At 39.7% G+C, this 27,040-nt stretch overlaps 1 protein-coding gene across 1 annotated transcript in view; it reads left to right on the top strand.

Moving 5' to 3' along the window:
* Positions 1-7,689: 7,689 nt before the first annotated feature.
* Positions 7,690-27,040, top strand: part of LOC120536396 (brain-specific angiogenesis inhibitor 1-associated protein 2-like protein 2) — a 33,443-nt gene continuing 14,092 nt past the window's right edge. Inside the window, exons 1-5 of the mRNA XM_039764720.1 lie at positions 7,690-7,750; positions 10,932-11,018; positions 22,320-22,381; positions 23,078-23,149; positions 25,611-25,724. Of these exons, the coding sequence (XP_039620654.1) occupies positions 7,690-7,750; positions 10,932-11,018; positions 22,320-22,381; positions 23,078-23,149; positions 25,611-25,724 (396 nt within the window). The remainder of the gene's footprint in view (positions 7,751-10,931; positions 11,019-22,319; positions 22,382-23,077; positions 23,150-25,610; positions 25,725-27,040) is intronic.

Below are 27,040 nucleotides of genomic sequence, written 5' to 3'. Positions count from 1 at the left end.
ACCGCCAGTATGCAAAAGGAAAGCTAAAATAATTTCAAATTGAAACTAAATAATAGCAGTCACCAGTTGGCAGGAATCCTGTTATTTCTCAGTTTTCAATAGTTTTATGCAAAAATGTAGACAGCTGTATGTTGCTTTGTAAGTATTTGTTTAATTTTTTTAATTATCTTGCAAGTGTCATTTTGCTGCCATTGTGTGTTTTGTTTGTTTGTGGCTGTTTCTAAATGGCCATGGCCACATCACATTATTTTACAGTGGCGGTGCCTGTTGCCAGTCATGTTAGACACGGCTCATGTCACCTTTTCAGTCATCTCTTCCTATTTGTAGTAATAGTAGTAGCAGTAGTATTCTCATGTGTACAGAGTTAAGTCACATTTTTACTTGGGTATTCGATCAACTTGCAAAATGTTGCTACACACCTATATAAGATGGTGGCACGGCATAATTAGTGTCCAACGTTTTGGACACTGAATAAACCAACTTGGTGTTCTTTCTTTCTTTCTTTCTTTCTTTCTTTCTTTCTTTCATTCTTTCATTCTTTCTTTCATTCTTTTTTCTTTGGGAGATTTGTTTTGTTAGTTTAGCTGTTAACCTCAATTCTGCTATTTGACTGTTTATTCACACGAGTATTTTCAGTTGTTAAACCATCTTCCTCTAAAATTTGACCCATCTTTCTTTTTTGACTGCTAGTTTACCTTCTCAGTTTAAAGGATAAGTTTGGTATTTTTCAAGTCAAAGTTATTTCTTCATAAACATTGTATATATGTTGTGATGTATGGCCGGCAGTTTATCCCGGCCAATACCCCTACACCGCTAGATGGAGTCCTCCCTGCGTCATGGAGGGGCCTCGAATTCCAGTAGGGCATCATGGACATTGGAGTTTTACTTCACAGCCCTGCTGGATACCGTGGGGGCCTCCAGGGGACGTTGCAAGGAGGCACGAGTATTTTTATAGCCCGGAAGTACTCCCTAATCACAGGAACGGAAGGAATGAAGTACTTCCAGGCTGAAGAAGAAGAAGTTTTCATTGGACCCAGAAGTGCTTCTTTCCCTCAGTCCATGTGATTTCATAGGAGTTTCGGTTCAGGGAATATTAAAGGATGATGGGAAACCTCAGCAGGAAGAGCCGAGTTGGGTGGGAGTGTGACGGAGCAGCTGGGTGGATTGGAGGATTGTTTATTGTATATTATTGATTTATTATTGAGAATAGTGGAGGTGGAGGTGCTTTGTGCACAGTATTGAATTAATAAATTCATTATTGGGATTTTTACCTGGTGTCTGAACGTGTTGTCTGAGGGTTCAGGGGTCAACAGCGACCCCTATCTGTCACAATGTATTTGCCATGCAAAAAAGTTAAGCAGTTTCTATAAACTTAAAAATATATCTTGCCAGTACTGGGGCTTTACAGTGAATGCTATGGGGCACAGATGAAAAGATTACAAAAACTTACCACACACTCCTATTTTACCAGCTAAAAGCGTTGCTGAGTATTAATCAGCATCTAGCGATTATACACACAATATAAAATAGTTTATACATGTCATTTTTGAAAAGAAAATTGTTAAATTCAGCCATTTTAAAAGAAGTGTGATAGCTCAGGACTTAATCTCCCTTTCTTCCTCCTGGGGTAGTGATTTCCTTTTTAAAGGCAAATCACAGTTACCTTTGCATGCCTTGGTTTTCTGTAAATTTATTTCCATATTTATGTGAGAACTCACACAAGCAAATAGAAAATCCTGACCTTGAGAAAATTAGTACCAGGAATATGCGATAAAATTATTATTTCCTGATCTGATTTCTTGTCACAAACATGCATCGGAAACACAGAAAGTGCGGATCAATACTGTTCCATGTTAATTTTGAAATGATCCAGATAAAATCTGCTGTTTTTAATAGGAATGGGTTGGAATTGAGAAGCTGTAGTATAAAAGAAGCCCCAGCACATTTATAGTTCATAAAAGATATAATGGTTGTTGGAATTCAGGAGTGTACATTTAAAGAAGAAGTAGTATGTCATAATTGTCAGGGAAGAAGGTGTTGGAATAGGGAGTGCAACCTGACCAAAAATCGTGTACTTGACAACTGCCTTGGCCTGAAAAATGGACATTTTTGGTAAGTTTTTAAGGTTGTCCTCAGTATTACATACAGTTCATTGTAAAGCACCAATATCAACAACAACATTTATTTATATTGCACATTTTCATACAAACAGTAGCTCAAAGTGCTTTACATATTAAAGAATAGAAAAATGAAAGACACAATTATAAAACAAAATAAATCAACATTAATTAACATCGAATAAGAGTAAGGTTCAATGGCCAGGGGACAGAAAAACAAAAAAACTCCAGACGGCTGGAGAAAAAAATAAAATCTGTAGGGATTCCAGACCATGAGACCACCCAGTCGCCTCTGGGCATTCTACCTAACATAAATGAAACAGTCCTCTTTGGATTTAGGGTTCTCACGGAAGGGCTTGATGATGATGATGGTCACGTAGACTTCTGCCTTTTAATCCGTCCATCATTATTGGAGCATCATGAAGCTTTGAGTAGGTGGAGGTGGCGCAGGCCACCACCACAAAGAAACCGGAAAAAGAAACAGAAAAGAGAGTGTAGGGGTCAGTACGGATTTTAGAGCCACCATGAATAGTTATTATGAGGAAGTTGAACATACAGAGTATCAGGATTAAGTTAAATTAAGATTAAAATGAAGTTATAAAAAGGCCATGTTAAAGTAATGTGTTTTCAGCAGTGTTTTAAAGTGCTCTACTGTATCAGCCTGGTGAATTCCTATTGGCAGGCTATTCCAGATTTTAGGTGCATAGCAGCAGAAGGTTGCCGCCTCACCACTTCTTTTAAGCTTTGTTCTTGGAATTCTAAGCAGACACTCATTTGAGGATCTGAGTTTATGATTTGGAATATAACGTGTCAGACATTCCGATATATAAGATGGGGCGAGATTATTTAAGGCTTTATAAACCATAAGCAGAATTTTAAAGTCAATCCTGAATGACACAGGTAACCAGTGTAGTGACATTAAAACTGGAGAAATGTGCTCGGATTTTCTTTTCCTAGTTAGGATTCTAGCAGCTGCATTCTGCACTCGTTGCAAACGATTTATGTCTTTTTTGGGTAGTCCTGAGAGGAGTGCGTTACAGTAATCTAGACGACTGAAAACAAACGCGTGAACTCATTTCTCAGCATCTTTCAGTGATATAAGAGGTCTAACTTTACTTATGTTTCTTAAGTGAAAAAATGCTGTCCTAGTGATCTGATTAATATGTGATTTAAAATTCAGGTTACAGTCAACAATCACCCCTAAGCTTTTTACATCCGTCTTGACTTTTAATCCTAATGTATCCAGTTTATTTCTAATAGCCTCATTGTATCCATTATTGCTGAATATGAGGAATATTTTTTACTTTTTAGAAAGTGCTTAACTTTAGACCACAATTTCATGTTGCAAATCCATATTTACCATGTTTGTGAAGAAATAACATTACCTTTAAAAATTCTGAAATCATCCGTTTACCTTTTAACGCACTGTCCCTTTTCTCTCAGATTCCTAGTGTACTTTCTGATATCTTCAAATGTGAGTCCTGCTGCTAAAAAACGTTAAAGAGAAGTATATTATTTTTTGCTGAAGAATCTTTACTCCAAAGATGTGTGCATTCTTCACTGTTTTATTATAGAGTGGACGCTAATGCTATTTTGCTGCCATTTCATAACATCCAACTTTGATCAAAAGATGGTAATAGTGACTGGTTATGTTTTTTTTCTCTGATTTTTATTTTACAGAGCATAATAGAGACCTTCAATCCCAGCCTGCAAAAACTGGTGTCACTGGGCAATAACTACGTCCAAGCTTTTCAGGGTGAGAAAGTGTCTGAGGTAAAGAAGTACTGCTGATGACTTATGTCACCATGAGCAATGCTGAAAGCTAGATGAATGTCCGTGAAGAATCTGCACTCTTTCTAAATATTTTTGTCATACTGGGCTCTCTAAACTTTCCATATGTGCTGGGATCAGAGAGTGTTGTCACCATAAAGATATTTGTGTCAAAAACCCAAGGAGCTGTTTGTGTGTGCTGGAATGGCGCCGCTGGCCTAATTGAGATCCATTGAGCCAAAATTTAGGAGGTATAGGAATGAGACTTGTTGGAGAGATTCATAATTTCACATTCTCATGAAACAGATTTTGAATAATGGTTGGATAATCATAGAGGATCTAATATTTGAAGATTTACAAGAAGTCATAATTATTGGAATTGGAGGTGAAGACACTGCATGACAGTAGGACAGTGTTTGCATGTTGAAGTGGTCCAGATAAGATCCAGTGTTTTAATGGGAATGGATTGGCATTGGGAAACACTGGATACAGATAGGTAGGGGTGTCCAACTCCGGTCCTGGTGGGCCGCAGTGGCTGCAGGTTTTCATTCCAATCCTTTTCCTAATCAGCGAGCAGTTTTCACTGCTATTTAACTTCTTTCCCTTAATTTTAATATCCCCGTTTTTTAAGGATTCAGTCCTCTTAATTGATTTGTTTCTTCATTAAAATGGTCGCCAAACTGAAATGAGACGACAGACGTCCGGCTAAATTGGAAACGCCAATTTCACATTCTTGCTGTTAATTAAAGCTGTTATTGAATATCGTGACTTGTTGCTGCTCTCATTCTGCCACAACAGACTGTTGATTTTTGATTTTTTTTCTAAGACCACCGTCAAGATGTTTTGATGATCTGTGCAGACCAGCATGACCGAGACCTTCACCTTTCTTTATTTTCAGGTGAGCTGGTCATGTGGCAGCTTGTTTTGCGTCTCATTATTGTTTGGCTGCTCATTAAGGAAAAAGAAACAACTAAGGGTTTTGAGTCTCGTCAATTAAAACTAAGGCAAAACAAGTTAATCAGCGGCCAAAACGGCTCACCAATTAAGAAGATGGTTAGAATGAAAACCAGCAGCCACTGAGGCCCACCAGGACCAGAGTTGGACACCCCTGCATATAAAAAAGATCCCAGCACATTTACATTTCATAAAAGAAGTCACAACTGTTGAAATTTAGGAGTGTAGATTCAAAGAAAAAACAATATATCATAATTGTCAAGGAAGAGGGTGTTGAAATAGGGAGCATATCCTGACCAACAATCCTGTATTTTAAAAACTTGAGGACTACATTGGGAATGGAGTAATGCGGTCTAAAAGAGCACAACATTTGTCAAATTTTTAAAATGTATTTATTGGATTAGGCCCAAGTAAAAATGTCTCCATCTTGAGAAACAGATTGTGAGCGTTGGAAAGATGTAGTATAATTATAGAGAAGATCCAGTATGTGAAAATCTTGAAGAAAAGGTATTTGCATTGGAATGGGATGAAAGGAAGACAAAGGTGTAAGTCTGGAATGAGGGTAATGTAGTCTGACAAAGGCTCAGTAATTTCAAAATTTCACAACTGGCACGTGTATTGGAATGGGCATGGTGAATGTAGTCTTTGAGAAGGCCCCACATGTAAAAGATTTTAAGGAATTACCTTGTGTGTCTTGGGATTATTTTGGTCTTGGAGAAGACAAAGCCTGTGGAATAGGTCATGTGTATTGGAATGGGCTGTTTATTTTTTTCTCTCTGATAGGTCATGCCTGTTGGAATGAGATTTTGGGAAAGATCCTGAAATTTTGTGTCTGAGACAATCATTTTAACTTTGGTGTTGTTTGCCAGTTGATATAAGGTGGAGTGGTGGCTCTGAGGCTAGGGATCTGCACTTGCAATCAGATGGTTGCCGGTTCGAATCCCGTAAATGCCAAAAGGGATTCTGCTCTGTTGGGGCCCTTGAGCAAGGCCCTTAACCTGCAATTGCTAAATGCTTTGAGTAGTGAGAAAAGTGCTATATAAATGCAAAGAATTATTATTATTATTATTGTCTAGGTAAACTGTATCTCAGTTAACTGGAGCCACCCTGTATGAAAGGAGGGCACTACTGTCATCCTCTTATCAGTTCTTCTTCTCTTGGTCTCTGCTGTCTGCTCATAATCCTTTGAGGCTTCAGTGCCCTCTTAACCTGAGAATAATAACATGGCAGGTATAGTTTAGAAGGACAAAGACAATCAGGTTGGATTTAAATTCCTTTACAGTAATTGAGACCCACAAAACCTTAATGCTTTAACTGATTTCCTAAAAACTGGAGACAAAGTCACATTTAGAACTGGAGAACACAGGCCATGGAGAACAAGTTGGCCAAACAATAACTGAGCTCTGCACTGAGCATTGGGTCAACTGATAAGGCATAAATGGTCAGGGAATGGCCCTCTTGGAAGAGATTTAACATGTCAAGTGTGGGTGACATCCTTCCATAGGTGAGAGAGTGGTAGAAGTTTTGTTGAAGATGCACAATATAAGCTAAGGTGGCCTTAGGAAAATTAATTGGGTTTCAGAAGTCATCTACCATTATGATGGAGTGCAGAAAAATATGGCAAATGGTGTGAGACCTCGAAAAAGAACCATAAACCAGACCAGGGCCTTCTCTAGTAAATTGCTGTGGACTCACACCATAAAGAATGTCATTTTGAAGAACTGCACGGTGGTGAACTGTCGTTGGTCAGCCATAAGCCTGCAATGTCTGGCTCAAAACCGTTCTCTATAGAATATACTCAATTAGCCAGCTTCCCAAAGGATGCTTCTGAACTTAGTGAGTGGAGCGCTTCATGGTGTACCTGGTCTGTAATGATGTTTAAGAAGGTGGTACGCGTCAAATTCACATCAATGTGATTGCCTAGGTGCAGGGTTTCTCAGCAAAACATTCTCCGAAGTATTGCACACCCTCCACAGGCTTGTCTTTTTCCCACAGTACATCCTGGTGCCACCTCTTCCCCAGGTAAATGATGCAAATATTTCCAGATGTCCACACGATTCAAAAGAAAATGTGATTCATTGGACCAGGTAACCATCTTCCATTGATCCAAGGTCCAGTACCAATGCTCTCAAGTCCATTGTAGGTGCTTTCAATGATGAGCAGGAGTTGAATGGACGTGGACTGTGGCTATGCAGTCCCATAAGCAGAAGAGTTTGTTGCACTTTGTGTCATGACACATTACTATGACTGTCATTACAATTATTTATGGTTTTTGCCACAGAAGCACTTCTGTTGGTTTATATTAGACAGGATAGCCTTCACTATCCTGACCTCATTCATCTGGCTAAAGCAATATGACCCTCATTAAAGTCACTAAGGTCTTTATAGCTGCCCATACCTTCTACATTCAACATGTCGTCTACGAGTACCTAATGTCTGCTGATTCTCTAATATATCCCTGATCTTGACATGTGCTAGTCAATGTGATAGTCAACAGCACTTGTTTCATATGGCAGAGGTCATATATATAAAGCAGAGTTGATGTGTGTGTGTGTGTGTATATGTTTGTTCGTCCGCCATACAAATCCGGCGTCCGATCGGCACCAAACTGGGACTGGGGCTCCTTTGTGACCAGGAGAAGGTCATGGGGTATGTTTGGTTGGGAAAAATGTTCGTGGTGACCCGCAGGGCACCTTTTCACCGACACAGCATTCGGCACACATCCCCGTACTTATCATCGACAAGATGACCGCATGTTGCAACAGACGTTCACCGCAGCACCATCTACCAGCAGCTTTGTTCTCTTTGCGTCGCTCTTTATCCATGTTTCTTTAAATTGCCAATTGAGATGTCGGAAGTGTCCGAGTATGAGAAGGCCAACTGCTTTGATCGGGCAAAGGGGAACTGCCGTATGGATGTAAAATGTGAATGACCCAGAAAGCGTGACCGGCTGACACACCCGTGTTTCCACGGGTCACACTCCCACACGCACTGATAGTGCTGTATTTCATTCGCCAACGTCTATTATATGCAAGCACGTTTGAACAGAGACTCGCCTTAAAAAGACAGCATCCTTCCCCCACCATTTTCCCTAAACGCAGCACCGGTTGTATATCACTTTTCTCTGTAGTTACCATCGCCAACGTCCGTTAGATGGCATCACGGTTCAACACAGATGCTCCTTAGAAACAGAGCACCCATCTCCACCATTTTTCCCAGTATGGTTTCACTGCTGCTCTTTCTCACTGGCTTTTCATATTTGTGGTGCTATTTGCTCACTTTCCGACTCACAGTACGATTTCAATGTTGCTCTTTCTGACTGACTGGTGCTAACGTAATTCATCTCACTGTGGTGCTTATTCTGTACATAATACCATGTAACACAATATAATTGTCCTGCTTTTCGCTAATATACCCATGCCACTGAAAAAAAGACGTAGAATTCAAAGGTCCATTTCAGATGCCACAAGAAAGTCTATTTCAAGGGCATCTGAAACGCCACAATAGACAGAATACAGAGAGGAGGAACTTACAATAAAATGTGAATCACAAAACTGTATGTTCTATTTCTATGTTCTGTTTCTTTCATTTGGGAAACTCACCGGTTATAGATTCTCGTGCAACACCGGGTACTCCTGCTAGTATATATATAGTTTATATATATATATATACTGCTCAAAAGAATTAAAGGAACACTTTTTAATCAGAGTATAGCATAAAGTCAATGAAACTTATGGGATATTAATCTGGTCAGTTAAGTAGCAGAGGGGGTTGTTAATCAGTTTCAGCTGCTGTGGTGTTAATGAAATTAACAACAGATGCACTAGAGGGGCAACAATGAGATGACCCCCAAAACAGGAATGGTTTAACAGGTGGAGGCCACTGACATTTTTCCCTCCTCATCTTTTCTGACTGTTTCTTCACTAGTTTTGCATTTGGCTACAGTCAGTGTCACTACTGGTAGCATGAGGCGATACCTGGACCCTACAGAGGTTGCACAGGTAGTCCAACTTCTCCAGGATGGCACATCAATACGTGTCATTGCCAGAAGGTTTGCTGTGTCTCCCTGCACAGTCTCAAGGGCATGGAGGAGATTCTAGGAGACAAGCAGTTACTCTAGGAGAGCTGGAGAGGGCCATAGAAGGTCCATAACCCATCAGCAGGACCAGTATCTGCTCCTTTGGGCAAGGAGGAACAGGATGAGCACTGCCAGAGCCCTACAAAATGACCTCCAGCAGGCCACTGGTGTGAATGTCTCTGACCAAACAACCAGAAAGACTTCATGAGGGTGACCCAAGTGCCCCATGTCCTCTAATGGGCCCTGAGCTCACTGCCCAGCAGCATGCAGCTCGATTGGCATTCGCCATAGAATACCAGAATTGGCAGATGCACCACTGGTGCCCTGTGCTTTTACAGATGAGAGCAGGTTCACCCAGAGCACGTGACAGAAGTGAAAGGGTCTGGAGAAGCCATGGAGAACATTATGCTGCCTGTAACATCATTCAGCATGAGCAGTTTGGTGGTGGGTTAATGATTGTCTGGGGAGGCATATCCATGGAGGGTCACACAGACCGCTACAGGCTTGACAAAGGCACCTTGGCTGCCATTAGGTATCAGGATGAAATCCTTGGACCCATTGTCAGACCCTATGTTGGTACAGTGGCTCCTGGTGCACGACAATTCCTGGCCTCATGTGGTGAGAGTATGCAGGCAGTTCCTGGATGAAGGAATTGATACCATTGACTGGCCACCACACTTTCCTGACCTAAATCCAATAGAACACCTCTGGGACATTATGTTTTGGTCCATCCAATGCCACCAGGCTGCACCTCAGACTGTCCAGGAGCTCAGTGATGCCCTGGTCTAGATCTGGGAGGAGATCCCCACAACACCATCTGTCATCTCATTAGAAGCATGCACCGATGTTGTCAGGCATGTATACAAGAACACAGGGGCCATACAAAGTGCTGCATACAATTTTGAGTTGCTGCAATTAAATTTTGGCAAAATGGACTAGCCTGCCACATAATTTTTTCACTCTGATTTTTGGGGCGTCTTTGAATTCAGGGCTCTGTAGGTTGATCATTTTCATTTCCATCAAACGATGTGGCATCCTTTCGCTCCTAACACATTACCCAGTCTATATCAGTATAGATATCCAGGAGGATTTCTTTTTCCCATTGAGATCTGATGTGTTTTCAAAGTGTTCCTTTAATTTTTTTGAGCAGTTTATTTAGTTTTTTTGCAATTTTGCAACTTCTCTTATTGCGCTAAGCATTATAATTCATTTATGGCACTGATTTATTCTTGCAAATCTGAGAGAGAGGCTGCGGGCCGAGAGGAGTAGGGAGCCAGACGGGGCCCTCCTCACTCACTCGCCAGCTTCTCTTCGAGTCACTCTACTTCTGGCCGCGATACCTTTTTGTTCAGCAGTTTGATCATCATCTACAGATTGTTAAGGAGTAACGTTTGACATTTTTGATAGTGAGATCAGAGCTACGTGTGTGTTTTAGAGGGTATCTGCTCATTGGCAGAGATATCACGGCCATGTGCTCTTCTCCCCACGCAGGTGACGCACTCCAATTAGAGCTGAACACGATCAGATGCAGTGCCAACGTTTGACGTTGGAGGGTACCTACCTTCCGCTTAGCCAGAGATACCTTGCCATTTTTTAACATTTTTGACTACATTCTCACCCCGATAGCAAAACCAAAAATATTGTATATCAAGAGGCCGTTGGATACGAAAGCTATCAGTTTAAATTATTCTCAATACAAATTATTACATTTTGTTTAATTTGTTTATTGATTTTTAAAGTTCCTCCTGTTTCACTACCACTCAGGTGAAGCTGTGTGGTACAGCTAGTTTTGAAATAAATTGAAGGTGTCTCACTGGGTGAATTCGTTAGCAGACATGCTCTGCCACTATATGAAGGCTGAACACCTTCCCTGAGGTCTTGCTTCAGGAACTGCCCAAAATTTAAATGAAAGAGTCACCTCAGTTTTCCAAAGAGATAACTGGAAAATGCAACTTCATAAAGACAGAACATTTACATGATAATAAACCATGAAACTAACTTTTATTTTTTAGCTTTGGTTGCAGCCAGTAATGCATATTACGGAGTCCTAGGAAAGGTTGGACAGCAAGCCCTGCAGTCTGTGTCTTCAAGGACACTGGGTAAGCAATATTAAATCAAAAATAATTTGTTTAATCCTAAAATGAAGTTATATTTGATGATTTCATGATTTGACTCATTATTTTTAATTTTTCTTAATGGTTCCTGAGGTTGCAAAAATAATTATTAAACTGAAATGCCTAATGAAATGTTATTTTGTAATGTTAATAATTTTTTTCACTATCCTGCAATGCAATTTTTTTTTTTTTTTTTCTGTGGGGTCTGGCATTTTAGGGCTTTTGCAGTTGGTGTGACGAGGATGGATAGGATTAGAAATGAGTATATTAGAGGGTCAGCTCAGGTTGGACGGTTGGGAGACAAAGTCAGAGAGGCGAGATGGTGTTGGTTTGGACATGTGCAGAGGAGAGATGCTGGGTATATTGGGAGAAGGATGCTAAGGATAGAGCTGATGGGCAAGAGGAGAAGAGGAAGGCCTAAGAGAAGGTTTATGAATGTGATGAGAGAGGACATGCAGGTGATGGGTGTAACCGAACAAGATGATGAGGACAGAAACATATGGAAGAAGATGATCCGCTGTGGCAACCCCTAACGGGAGCAGTCGAAAGAAGAAGAAAGTGCTGATTTCTGCTATTTGGTTGTTAGGAGTGAAATTAGTAATCACACACCACATGACTTCACAGGTCAAGGGTTCTAAAAGTTTCTTCTGGCTTGTGGATTCAACCTAAAACTCCATCAATATTATTGTTGGTTATAGTCTCTCTAGTTATGAATTCTATTTTGCTTCTGACTATGATTTTGTGTCATACATCTTGTTTCTGGTTACGAGATCTTTTGATTTTCAATCTTCTGCCTTCTCTCCTTGACCACGTTAATCGTTTCACATCCTGGGCCTTGTTTGTTAATTACTTTGAGTCTCAGTTACGGCCTTGGCTCGTTTATTTTGACCTCAGTTCTACAGTTTCTTACACCCTAAATGTAACAGTTCTCTTTCTGACTATTCCGTTACTGTGCTGTAGCTGTGAGGTTAGAGGCTGCCTATCAAATAATTTAATACTAATCAATTCCAACCCATTAGACGTTTTCATCCGTGCATCTTTCCATCCATCCATCTACTAACCCCCTTATCCAGAGCAGTGGTACGGGGAAGCTGTAGCCTACCTCAGCCAGCACTGGGCACAAGTCAAGAACAACACTTGGACAGGGCACCCATCTATCATAGGGTGAACACACACACAAGAGACAATTTTGCACTGTTTCTCTTTGTTGCAGATGGCTGGGGATCCTGCCCAGCCGGGACGCCTGGAAGGACCAGGAGAAAGACAATATCTCCCCCTGAGCCACAAGAGGGTAAACACCCTGATACACATGGGGGCCATGGGATCAGAGGTTAGAAGCTCAACCCTGTTAGGGCCCATGGCCACCGCCAGAGGGAACCCAGATGATTATAGAACCTTGGACTGCAGCACTTCCGCCACACATGGAGGTGCTGCCAGAAGAGAATCCGGGCAAACCCGGAGTGCTTCCGGGTGCTCATGCGGCACTTTCACCACACCAGGAAGTGCCACCGGAAGATCGTCACGAAGCACCTGAAGCTCATCTGAGGCATTGTAAAAGGGGCCGACTCACTCCATTAGTCGAGTGGGAGTCGGGAAGAAGAGGACGGAGCTTACGAGTGGAGGAGTGAGGGCGGCGGAAGAAGAGAGGAAAGAGAAGAGAAAGAAAGGACTGAGTAATTGTGGCTGATTTATGCATTGTGCTGTGTACAGTTAAGAAGGAAGGTTATTAAACGTGTGTGACTTTTGGACATCTGGTGTCAGCCTGTGTGTTCAGAGGCTGAACTTCCACATATTCTATTAAACGTTAGTATTTGGTGAAACTTAATTGACTGACAAAAAAGCAAATTTAATTAAATTGTTTATACTTCTCCCATGACCCTGTAGTTAGGATATAACGGGTTAGATGATGGATGGATGTTTATACTTCATATTGTGACAGAGTCACAGAGTTTCGATTGACTGACTGACAGTCCTTTACTTGTCCGTGACTGGTAAACTTTTTGAGTAGCACCAAGAAATGCACGCTAAAAAAATAACAATTAGAACATGAAGCCAAAATGTGAGACGAAATCAGTTCATAGAACAAGCAAAACTGAACAAGAACATGCAAAAATATTTTAGAGCAGGGCTTTTTGATAGAGTTTTGGTATTGGGTAAGAAAATGAACCTCTTGCCACACTTTTATTCCATTGCTTAGTTTATGAACAGGTCATGACCTCTGAGGCCACACCCCTAGAAATGTAGGAAAGAGCACCCAAGGATAAGAACTGAAAATTGCAGTGATAAGGACTTAAAATGGCGTTGAAGGTATCACAAAACAAAATCCGAAACCTGAACCATGAAGAATTCTGAGTAAAAAAATGATAGAATCCTTGAGCTCAAAGTCCCTCATTTCTAGTACAAGACAATGCTATAGAAAACCAAATCGTAATGCATCAGTCTTCTTGATGCTGATTTAGTGTCTTGCAGCTGGCCACACCTTAAATAATCCTGCCTTGGAAGCTCACCCTTGTTATCCAAATAGAAACAACGACTTCAAACAGAGATGAGAGATAGCAGTTTATAGCTGTAGTAAGTTGCAGGTGGTTCTTCTGCTGAAATTCCAGATAAAAGAACAAAGGTCCTTTCAGTGACTTCCAGTGAAGATGGCACAATAACTTTTTTTAAATGACCTCATGAAGCACTTGATAGTTTATTTCACTAGTAATAAATAATATAGCAATGTAAGTAAAATAACTAAGTAAATTAAGAGCCAAGTGCCTTCTGTCCTTAAAGCTAAGGGATAGCCATAAAGTAAACCTTGGTCACATTATATAATTACTAGCTGCCATACTTGTCTAAGACGGGTTCAGATCTAAGTAATCAATGCAGACCTCTGTGGTCAAGTTTGTAGTGCACCATACACTAAAATATTATTTTGTAGTGCATGCAGTTATAAAATGCATTGCATTTGTCATTTCATCAGATGGTGCATCACAGACTTTTCTAGTAATAAAATGCATTACTACAAATGTTAGTGATGCACCATCTGTTGGAATGACAAATGCAATGCATATATCTCTCTTATGTGCCATTTGGAATTGGGATTCTTAAAAGCAATGTTAACGTTTGTGACATGCCATCGCATGGACACATAGATTCACAGAGACAGTCATCCTTTTATTATGGAGAATATTGTAATTAACTTTGGCAATCACAAGCAATTTTGCTGAAAAGGAATAAAATGTAAAAAGTTTCAGTACTTTATGGCATCATTAACATAAGAACAACCAAGAACTATATGTGGCATGTTCAATAGTATTCAGCTCAAGTGAACTAATAATATTAGTCTATGGTTAAATATATATATATATATACTAGACATTAGGACCGTTACAATAACGGGCGCTAGAACAGTAGTGCATAAACATTAGTAGAAGCAGTCTATCTTAAATGGCAAGGGACCTTGTATGTGGCTGTAATATGTGTCACTGTATTGTGTGCCTTTAATTTTCTCTCGCAGTAATACTGGTTTGTATTTCCGTAAAATGCCTGTAATTTTCTCTGACAGTAATACAGTGGAACCTCGGCTCACGACTATAATTCTTTTCAAAACTCTGGTCGAAACCCGATTTGGTCGTGAACCGAAGTAATTTCCGCCACAGGATTGTATGTAAATACAATTAATCCATTCCAGACTGTACGAACTGTATGTAAATTTATATAAGTTTTTAAGCACAAATACAGTTAACTATACCATAGAATGCACAGTGTAATAGTAAACTAAATGTAAAAATATTGAATTACACTGAGAAAACCTTGAACATCAGAGAAAACTAACCACTGCAAGATTTTGCGCTATAGTGCTACGAACTGCTCGCTAAAAACATTTTATTAATGAGTTTTAAGCACAGGGAAAAAAATGAACATTTGAAAAATCTGGAATTTAATAAACAACCAAGAAAAGTAACATTGCAACAATGCACGCGCGCCTGTGTGTGTGTGTGTGTGTCTCTCTCGCGCATGCCTGTGTGTGTCTCTCTCCTGCCGCCTGTGTGTGTGTGTGTCTCTCTCTCGCATGCCTGTGTGTGTCTCTCTCTCGCGCACCTGTGTGTGTGTGCCTGTGTGTGTGCCTGTGTGTGTCTCTCTCTCACGCACGCGCCTGTGTGTGTGTGTGTGTGTCTCTCTCTCTCTCTCTCTCTCTCTGCACAGGGAGAGACTGAACACGTACGGCCCCACGCATGCACACTTCACCAGAAGACACACACACGGACACCTGGACGCACACAGCTGGTTGGAACAAACATCAGGACCGAGTTTGGGAAGCACTGATCTAGCTTACTTTGTTTCCTTCCGATTGATTTTAAATTAAGTATAGTTGGCAGGATTAGATAGATAGAGATGGAGAGAAAGAGAGAGGAAAGGCACTATATAATAGATACGATACAGCACCAGAGGAAACATATTCACACAGGAATGAGCTTCTGAATTGAAGACCCACCATTTCCCCTCTTTCATTGGTCAAGATTCCTGTCTGTAATTCAAAAGCTCATTCCCATGTGAATGAATGTGTTTCCTCTGAGTGAACTACTCTAATGTATTTAATTTGATAATATTTTAGCAACAAGCTCATGCATTTTGCCAGCTGTGAGCACACAACTAGATGACATGACGTGGGTTATGTGACACGAGTAACATGAGATTTTTTTTGTGTACGTTTTAATATTATTCATTGTGATCCAGTGTTGGTCACCATGGACCCCATTTCTATCAAAATATCTGTTTTGTGTATTGTCCATGAAAATATGACATTAAAAGGTTTTTCTCTGCCATCACTACAAACTCAATAGAGAGTAAGTAATATATAAAAAGAATATCATTTTGAGTGGAGTATTCCTTTAATGAGATTTATGTTGTGTGGGCTTTATTCAATATTTAGGCTTAAGCTTTTCTTCTCCAGATTTCCTTTGAATTAATAATAAGAATGATGATACTAAATATAAATAAAAAATGACCACAGTGAAAATAATAGTAACACTATCATAGCCATTTACTTCTTGACGTTTTCAGCTGTATCCTAGCTTTGAAATAACAATAAGCCTCCCTATTACCCTTGGACTTTGTATAATGGTGAGTGATTAAGATAATTCTGACTATAAAATAGCTAATAAAAATGTACTGACTTCCATGCAACTTTCTTTTCTTATCCCCTCGCAATTTGTTCCCATTTGCCCTTCCTGAAGTGGTTAATTGAAACTGAAAGCATGAATAATCTTTCCACTTTAATAGTTTTTCCAAAGTGTAAGGTGATCTGAACTTTCTGGTGAACATCACTCTGCATAGATCACAGCCTGGTCGTCTGAGTCCGCTTATCAGGTGGCATTGCCAGGGGTTGCTATGCTGGGTTGCTTTGACGATGGCGAGTATCTCATATTCCCGTCTCCGCAGTAGCTTCTATTTTTATAGCTGATAAGTATTAAGATACACAAGTCAAGGTGCGGACATCGGCTGCTTTGTCTTAAGCGCTGAGCTCTTTTAACCGGGTTGCTAAAGTGGTAGCTTGCATTGGAGATAAGCTGGTGGTAACTGTGACCCCAGACCCTCTACATAGATAGATAGATAGATACTTTATTAATCCCAAGGGGAAATTCACATAATCCAGCAGCAGTATACTGATACAAAGAAGCAATATTACATTAAATAGTAATAAAATAAAAAAAAAAGAAAAAAATTAAAATAAAATTAATGATAGCATTTACTCCCCCGGGTGGAATTGAAGAGTCGCATAGTGTGGGGGAGGAACGATCTCCTCAGTCTGTCAGTGGAGCAGGACGGTGACAAAAGTCTGTCACTGAAGCTACTCCTCTGTCTGGAAATGACACTGTTAAGTGGATGCAGTGGATTCTTCATGATTGACAGGAGTTTGCTTAATGCCCGTCGCTCTGCCACAGATGTTAAACTGTCCAACTTTAATCCTACAATAGAGCCTGCCTTCTTAACAAGTTTGTCCAGGCGTGAGGCATCTTTCATCTTTATGCTGCCACCCCAGCACACCACCGAGTAGAAGAGGGCACTCGCCACAACCGTCTGGTAGAACATCTGCAGCATCTTACTGCAGATGTTGAAGGATGCCAACCTTCTCAGAAAGTGTAGTCTGCTCTGACCTTTCTTACATAGAGCATCAGTATTGGCAGTCCAGTCCAATTTGTCATCCAGCTGCACTCCCAGATATTTATAGGTCTGCACCCTCTGCACAGTCACCTCTGATGATCACGGGGTTCATGAGGGGCCTGGGCCTCCTAAAATCCACCACCAGCTCCTTGGTCTTGCTGGTGTTAAGGTGTAAGTGGTTTGAGTCGCACCATTTAACAAAGTCTTTGATTAACTTTCTGTACTCCTCCTCCTGCCCACACCTGATGCAGCCCACAATAGCAGTGTCATCAGCGAACTTTTGCACGTGGCAGGACTCCGAGTTGTATTGGAAGTCTGATGTATATAGATTGAACAGGACCGGAGAAAGTACAGTCCCCTGCGCCCCCTGTATTGCTGTGCACAATGTCAGACCTGCAGTTCCCAAGACGCACATATTGAGGTCTGTCTGTAAGATAGTCCACAATCCATGCCACCAGGTGTGAGTCTACTCCCATCTCAGTCAGCTTGTCTCTAAGGAGCAGAGGTTGGATGGTGTTGAAGGCGCTAGAGAAGTCCAAAAACATAATTCTTACAGCACCACTGCCTCTGTCCAGGTTGTGTAGCATATAGATGATGGCATCCTCCGCTCCCACCTTCTCCTGGTATGCGAACTGCAGAGGGTCGAGGGCGTGACGGACCTGTGGCCTCAGGTGGTGAAGCAGCAGCCGCTCCATGGTCTTCATCAGATGTGACGTCAGAGCAACAGGCCGGAAGTCATTCAGCTCACTAGGACGTGATACCTTTGGGACAGGGGTGATACAAGATGTTTTCCAAAGCCTTGGGACTCTCCCTGTTCCAGGCTCAGGTTGAAGATGCGCTGTAGAGGACTCCCCAGTTCCAACGCACATGCCTTCAGCAGTCGTGGCGATACACCATCTGGACCCGCTGCTTTGCTGGCACAAAGTCTTTTCAGCTCTCTGCTCACATGGGCTGCTGTAATTGTGGGTGGGGATGTCTCACTTATGCTGGTATCAGCAGAAGGATGGTTGGAGGATGCAGTACTCCGAGGTGAGAGTGGGTTACTGTGATCAAACCTATTAAAGAAGTTGTTCATTTGGTTTGCTCTCTCCACGTCTTTCTCAATGGCGGCATCCCGCTTCGAGCTGCAGCCAGTGATAATCTTCATCCCATCCCACACTTCCTTCATACATGAACCATAGTGGGGTTTTATTTGGTATATATGTAAAAAAAACAAACTGTACATATTTTATATTTGCTCATTTATTATTTTTATACTATATGCATAATTAGATGTCATTGTGACACAGTGTGGATTTTGCACAATTTGATTCTCCTATAAAAATGTCCAAGATGTGCTTTCTAAATTGGCCTGATGTGCGTTGGAGTTGATTTTGTGATGAACTGGCACTCCTTTCAGGCTTATTGGTTACTTGATGCTAGTTTGGGACTCGACTTCATGTGACCCTGAATAGGATTAAATGGGTTTGATAATATGAGAGTAAATCAAAACGTAATGGCAATTTGAAAATTATGGTATAACCGCAACGGTTAGAAGCTGCCACTTTACAACGCAGTCACAATGGCTTATGGGTAGCTGAAACACACACACACAGTACTGCACTCTCTGCTAAGGTCAAATGAACATGGAGGCTCCACTGCGGGATTGCACCAATGCTGAATACTGTGTCGTAGTGAGATTTCTTTGGGCAGTGGGAGTGAAACCTGCTGAAAATCATCTTATGGAAAACAACATTACTCCATGAAGAGGTGTATGAATGGGTTGAAAGGTTTAAATAAAGGGAGCAAGTGTAACCTACGAAGCTCTGTCTGATCGACCATTAACATCACGCCCACAAACCCACATCGACATGGCGGATGAAGACAGACGGATCACATCGTCCTCTATTGCTGCACATTTGGGTATCAGCTATGGATCTGCACGTGCCATATAGTGCATGATGAGCCATAAAGTTTGCACAAGATGGGCAATCAAACAGCTTACTCATCTGCACAAGCCTACATCCTCTGTTGAATTTCAGCAGATTTCACTCCTTCTGTCCAAAGATATCTCACTACGGCATTTTGTCTAACAATGGTATAATCCCGCAGCACAGCGTCCATATTCATTTGACTTTGGCTTCAATTGGACTACTGGGAGAGAGCTTCACTGTGCATACTTGAACTACCCATAAGCCATTGCAAAAGTGTTGCAGTGAGCCAGCTTCTATCCATTGCTGTTACTGCGTAATTTTCAAATTACCATTACTTTTTGATTTACCCCTGTATATAGTGCCTTGCAAAAATATACCAGCCCATGATCGATTCTCTAATTGTACTGGATGGAAAAATCCGGCAATAAAAGTTTTCTTTTTGTGATTATTTTTTTTTTATTATTATTATTATTTCAAAGCAGCAAAACTCAAAATTGTTTTTAATGTGGCTCTGAGGCTGGGGATCTGCACTGGAAATTGAAAGGTTGCCCTGTAAATGCCCAAAAGGGACTCTGCTCTGGCCCTTAACCTGCAATTGCTCCATCCTGGGTATGACGTTAATCTGTGTCCAGCCCTGCATGTAGACCCTCCAACCTGCAGGGAAAAACTTGGGGGTTGGTGGCAGAATTGGCACTCCAGCCACCATAAAAAACCTCCCATTGCTCCATTCCATCTGAACTCGTGTGGTGGTGAGGTATCACCCATTGCATGGCTGCACTTGGGTCTGAATCTGGATCCTTAGTTGGTTTGTCGTGTAGTGGGTGCGGCAATGCGCTGTATCAGTGTGTGCTCCTAACCTCATCCTCATTGTTTTATGTTAAAAAAATCTTAAGAAGGAAAAAGAAAATTGCTATTTGCCTCAGTTTTTAATCTCATTCTTTCATAAGCCCTAAGTTTACACTAATTGGCTACATTAGTTGCCTTTTACAAGTGAATCATTTAGTGACATGTTTCCTGAACATAAGAAAATTCTTTGGGGTGCAGACAAAAGAAAAAAAAATCCACAGGTAAAGCAGCAACAAATAGTAAATCAAAGGAAAACGAGGAAAAGAAGAAGGCACATGCAAATGGAAATGCTGGCTCTAAGGTAAAAGGTTGTAATGGTGATGAAGATTCATCTGTGAGAAAGAAACAGCCTTCAAAAAAGAAGAAAAGAAACATTATTGACTCCGATTCTGAAGAAGAAGTTCAGTTACCCCCACAAGAAGCACAAGATATCAAGCATACCATCTCCAAAAGATTTACATTCTTCCAAACAATAATCCCATACTTCTAAAAAAAAATGTCAAGTTCTGTATGTCTCTGAAGCAGATGAGGAAGACACACTTGAAACTTTGAAAAAAACACAGACTCCCCTAAAAAATAGGTTAGGACAGCCTTTCTGAATAATAAAACCCACAATTAAGGCTCAATTTTTCATAATTGTAAATTTGAAGAAGAGCTGCTTTGTTACAAATATTGTAGATCATTCCAAAATATTATAATCTGATAAATTATAAAAACCATACCAAGCAATCTCCAAGTGTTGGAATGTCCCAGCCATGCCTATTGGTTCAATTGTCAGGAAGTGGAAGCTTCATCAACCCAACCCTAGAAACAGGCCTCCCTGCAAACTCACAATGCAGATTGGCAGGAGACTTGAGAAAAAGGGGTGCTGAATACTTAAGCTAGCAGAATATTTACATTAAGGTTTATTTCTTTTTTATTATAGAAGAAAATCCTGAGACAAGACAAAACTATTTCTAAGTGATTTTTTCACGTCCTGCCCTCCTCGCAACCATTTATGGTTAACAGCCCACGCCCACGGTCCTCTCACCTCTCATTCGTGTAAATGCTTTGGTCAGACACAGTTCCTGCACTCTCATATCTTATAAATTTTCACGTTGTCCTCACTTTAAGTTCCCAATAAAAGAGACTTATTATGTCTAAATCTTATTGAAGAATTTCATCCTGAAGGGTTATCAACAGAAGAAATGAATACATTGGCAATTCTAGCACTGAGAAGCAATGAAGTCAAATGAATTAATGTGAAAAATTGTCGATCGGTTACATGGCAAATTGGTTAAATGTGTATCAATAGACTAAGCTGAAACAGTTGGTGGTGATTGTACGGAACATGAAAACATCAACTTCCAATATCCCGTGGAATATCTACAACCGTTAACACGGTCTGGTCTTCCACTGCACTAATTACTGCTGAAAGAAGGATGTATCGTAATGTTATTGCGTAATTTATGTATGAGGGATGGGTTATGCAGTAGGGCAAGGTTAGTTGTATTGAAAATTAGTCGAGCAATTCTGACAATTTAACAAGCGACAAGAAAGATAATGTAATACATCCGCAGATAATATTAGACACCAAAGGAGATTTTGATATGCCATTCATATTTAAACATTTACAGTTTCCGTTAGAATAGATTTTGCTATGACAATTAACAAATCACAGGGACAAACATTTGAAAAAGTTGGTTTATATATTAGAGAGAAAGAAACAATATTCACTCACAGGCAGTTATACGTTGCGTTGTCACGATGTAACTCCGAACACGGAATGAATCAAAATTCAATGCAATATTGAAGAAAGTTAATTCCAAATATTTTTAACTTTTACAATAAAAGTGTAAGTTTAAAAAAATATTTGCGTGTTAATTTCAAAACCAAACAGAACAAAAACGTGTAATACCTCTAACGCAACATGAAACATACATTTTTCTTTCAATTTATTACGCTTTACTATTTTTTTACTATAGTTAATTACTCGCTGTAATGTAAAATAGTTACTTCTATTATGCATATGTAACAATTCCCATGAAAATTGTACATCTGCTTCCAGATACGCTAGCGGCAGAGCCATGAAGTGGGTGGCGCATGGTGCCCACTGGTGGGGTTGGCAAGTGAAGCAAGCAGAGGACAGAGCCCCCTAGTCTAACATAAAACAATGTCACAGCCCAAGTATTTTGAAATAATAAAATCACAGAGAACAACATTTCAGTATTGGATTTAATAATAGCAACAAGGATTTTGAAATTATAAATATGAAAATGTATATTCCTAATGCAGTGCACAACATATTGATAGAAGCTGCTATGTTCAGTTTGCCCCTATGGTGTCCCTCCAGTTTTGCATCCTGTGGCTAATTTTGTTCCTTTCTTACTTTCTCGAGGTGACATTCTGATTCAGATTTCCGAGAATCAGAGGCGCCTGACATCCGACCTTGATGGAGTTGTAAGTGTCAGCCATTCATTACAAATTCCCACCTTTATTTGTAATATTTGAATTTGTTTTGTTTTCCATGTGTGTTGTTTTCAGCGTTTTTCTCTTCTATTCTGATGTTGTGCGTACAGCATTCAGTGCCTTCAGAGAGTATTCAGATCTGTTCACCCTCTACACAATTTATTGTGTTGTAGATTTAATTTTAAATGGATGACTTTGGTATTTTTGCCCACTAATTGATACTTAAAAGCCCATAATGACAAAGAGAAAACATGGTTTCAGAAAAGTGTGCAAATTTTAAACTGAAATCTCAGATTCATAGAAGTGTCCAGACCCTTTGCTTTGGTATGTCAAGATTGTGTTGAGGTGCATCTTGTTTGCTTTGATTCATCTTGAGATGTGTCTAGAACTTAATCTGAGTCCACCTTTGACAAATCAAATAGATTGGACATCATTTAGTCCAAGAAGTCCGACTGTTGCTCTGCTTTGTTACAAAATGAAAAATCATGGGCCTAAATATTGGCTCCTGCTTTTGTCTTTCTTGTGTTTTTGAAAATTAATTAATTAATTTGCTGTTTGGCTTTATGTATGAGAGCTTTCATCCTCCCACACATCCAAATTAAATCGTCCTACCTGGCTGCCCTCACCTGCAAGTTTAAGACAATTCTAGTCCATGTCCCTCACTTTCTTGGTCCATTTATCTTCCAGTTTCGTTGGTTTCATGGTGAAGTGCTGCAGGAGATGGACAGGAATGTCAAGCTGGACCGAGATTACATTGCTGTAAGTGACACTGCGCCACCTTCTGGTAGTTCAGGTATTTTTTTTTAATAGAGACAAATGTTTTTGTCATTCTGATTGCTGATTTTTTTTTGGTTGAACAGTTCTTCTCAATTTTAAAACAGTTAATTAGCTCAACAGGGACAGAGCCTTACAACACAGAAAGTTTTACTACACATCTTATACATACAATGTAGTCCCAATTTAAATGTCCACAATTTCATTCACTTAATCATTTTTATGGATTCAGGGATAATTGTGTTTGCTATTGTAATGCACATTGACCAGCTTTCTGATTAATTGTTACCTCCCTAGCAGAAGGAAGTACTTGGGAGAATTAAAGCTGCTGTGGTCTCCCTGTGTGTAATTTTTGGTGGATACCAGTGATGAGCAAATCCCTTTGAATTTGTTTAGCATTGAGTTCAGCAAAATCGAGGAAATGCTTGGGAACTTTGCCGAACGAAGTGAAATACATTGAAGTCAATGTGAAAGGAGAAACTGAACTAATGAGTGGGTTCAATGTTCTTTGAAGTGTCCCTGCCAACTAGATAGATAGATAGATAGATAGATAGATAGATAGATAGATAGATAGATAGATAGATAGATAGATAGATAGATACTTTATTAATCCCAAGGGGAAATTCACATAATCCAGCAGCAGTATACTGATACAAAGAAACAATATTAAATTAAATAGTAATAAAAATGAAAAGAATTAAAATAAAATTAATGTTCGCATTTACTCCCCCGGGTGGAATTGAAGAGTCGCATAGTGTAGGGTAGGAACGATCTCCTCAGTCTGTCAGTGGAGCAGGACGGTGACAAAAGTCTGTCACTGAAGCTACTCCTCTGCCTGGAGATGATCCTATTAAGTGGATGCAATGGATTCTTCATGGTGGACCAATTACTCTGACCTGAGCTGTGAGGCAGCAGTGTTAGCCATTGTACCACTGTGCCTACCTAAGATAAAGTTAAATCACAAAATTGTAAAATTTCTTGCAGACTAAGGGGCTTTCCTGCTCGCTTCACTCGCCAGCCCCCGGGCCTGTGCTATGCACTAGCTTCTTTGTGGTTCTGCCGCTTGCGTATGGGGGGGATATGTTACATATGCATAATAGAACTAACTATTTTACATTACAGTATGCAATTAACCATATTAAAAAAATAGTAAAATGTAATAATTTGAAAGTAAATTATGTTTCATGTTGCGTTAGAGTTATTTGTTGAGTAATACAATTTTGCAACATTTGGATTTGAAATTAACACGCAAATAGTTTATAAACTTACACTTTTACTGTAATACTTGAGTAAAAACAATTTTTTAAATTAAATTTTTGTCAATATCGTATTGAATTTTGATTCTGTGTTTGGACTTACATCGTGACAACACAACATATATTGCTATTAAATAAAACAAATTTTTTGAATGTTTGTTTATGTAATTTGTTAATTTTCTTTGCAAAAGCTATTCTAATGGGAAACTGTTACCGTTTTAATATGAATGTTATCTGCAGAAGATGTACTACATTACCTTTCTTGGATACATCATTCTTTCTACAGTAATTCAGCCGGTGGAAGACCGGACAGTGTTAATGGTTGTAGATATTCTACAGGATATTGTAAGTTGATGTTTTCATGTTCTGCACGATCACCACCAACTGTTTCAGCATAGTCTATTGATACACATTTAGCCAATTTGCCGTGTAACCGATCGAGATTTTTGGCATTAATTCATTTGACTTTCTCTGTGCTAGGATTGCCAGTGTACTCATTTTTTCTGTTGATAACCCTTCGTGATGAAATTCTTCAATAAGATTTGGGCATAATACGTCGTCTTTAATTGGGAACTTAAAGTGAGTAAAACGTAAGAGAAAGCAGGAACTGTGGCTGACAAAAGCATTCACACGAATGTGAGGACCATGTGTGTGGTTGAATACGGTTGAGAGGAGGGTGTGACTTGAAAAAATCTCATGGCCAAAGTCTTGTGGAACTTGAAAAAAATCTCTTCAAAAAAGTTTTTTTTTATATAATAGAGAAACAGGAAGCATGAATTCTCTAAGGCTTGCCTCCCACAGATTCGATAGCAGGTACTCATCTGTCTTAGACCATAAAGTGCAGTTTTCTTTTTTACTGAACACTTTTGCTTGTTCATTCCACTGCTACCAAATAAGCGCAACACAAAAGCGTGTTAATCCTTCATTATTCTTACATAAAAATCTTCTTTAGAAAGGCAGCATTACGTTGTTCTTCAACTTTGATTTTAGTTTATGGCTGTTTTGGTGCTTTTGATCTCATGATTCAGACTTCCTCATTCCACAGGTAAAACTATCCCAACATGCTCACTGAAGAACACATCCAAGTTAAATTTAACTATTTTGGATCAAAGCAACATTGTGGAGTAAAGTGCTGTTGGATATATTCACATCACAGATCAACTTGTGCGAATGTTTCTGTTTCACTTCAGGGCAGTAAAAGACGCTATGAAATGGAGGTCAGAAATCGTGCCTCTGCATTGGAGAAGCAAAACTCTCAGCTGTGGGGAGAAAAACGACGAGGGAGAAGTCAGCATGAAGTGCAGGTAATGCAGGAACCTTTGGTCCTAGAGAGAAAGATTAACAATTGTATACTTAAAAATCAATAGCTTTCGTATCCGATGGACTTGATATGCAATATTTTTGGTTTTGTTATCGGGATGAGGACTTATTGGTCTCTTTGGGAACTAACCTGGGAGAAAGCAACGTAAAACTGACCATGTGAGAAGCATGATGAGCTAAGAACAAACCCTGGTAACTTGAGTGTCTGTCCCTGGGTCTTGTTTATTGATATTGTAAAGCAAAGCTTCACCGGGAACTGTAATCTCTTAAACTGAAATGGCATGTCCGTCATGATTAGAGGAATGCGAAGGATTAAAACCCTCTCACCAATGCCACATCAGACCGACTCCAATGGAGGTTGGCGCGTGAGTGAGGAGGGCCCCACCCGTTTCATCCTCCCCTCGGCCCGCAGCCTCTCTCTCGGATTCGTGCAAATAAATCACTGGCGCAAGCAAACTATGTATATATATATATATATATATATATATATATATATTTATATATATATATATATGTATATGTATATGTATATGTATATATATATATGTATATGTATATGTATATATATATGTATATGTATATATATATGTATATGTATATATATATGTATATATATGTATGTATATGTATATATATATATGTATATATATGTATATATATGTGTGTATATATATATAGATATATATATATACATATATATACATATATATGTGTATATATATACATATATATGTGTATATATGTATATATATAGCTATGTGGGATTAGCAGATAATTTAGAATCGTTACAAAGGAGGCCTTGTCAGATTAGTGGTAAATGTAAATGTGTAGGAAGTAAAATTAGTAGGTTTGGATACACAATGGGAGGACAGACAATCGAAAGTACACCTTATAAGAAGGATTTAGGAGTTGTAGTGGACTCAACACAATCAACTGCCAGACAGAGTTCAGAATCCATGAAGAAGGCTAACAAAATGTGAGGTTATATAGCGCCGTGATGTGTTGAGTACAAGTCCAAAGAAGTTCTGCTCAAGCTTTATAACACACTGGTGAGGCCTCATCTTGGAGTACTATGTGCAAAAACGTACAAAGCAGCACTGGATAAAGTACAGAGAAGACCAACAAGGCTTATTCAGGGCTACAGGGGATGAGTTATGAGGAAAGACTAAAAGAGCCGAGCCTACAGTTTAAGCAAAAGAAGATTAAGAGGTGACATGATTGAAGTGTTTAAAATTATGAAGGGAATTAGTCCAGTAGATCGAGACTGTTATTTTAAAATGAGTTCATCAAGAACACAGGG

The sequence above is a fragment of the Polypterus senegalus genome, chromosome 10 (genome assembly GCF_016835505.1).
Source record: "Polypterus senegalus isolate Bchr_013 chromosome 10, ASM1683550v1, whole genome shotgun sequence".
Lineage (NCBI taxonomy): Eukaryota > Metazoa > Chordata > Cladistia > Polypteriformes > Polypteridae > Polypterus > Polypterus senegalus.
This window is presented reverse-complemented; position numbering and strand designations above follow the sequence as displayed.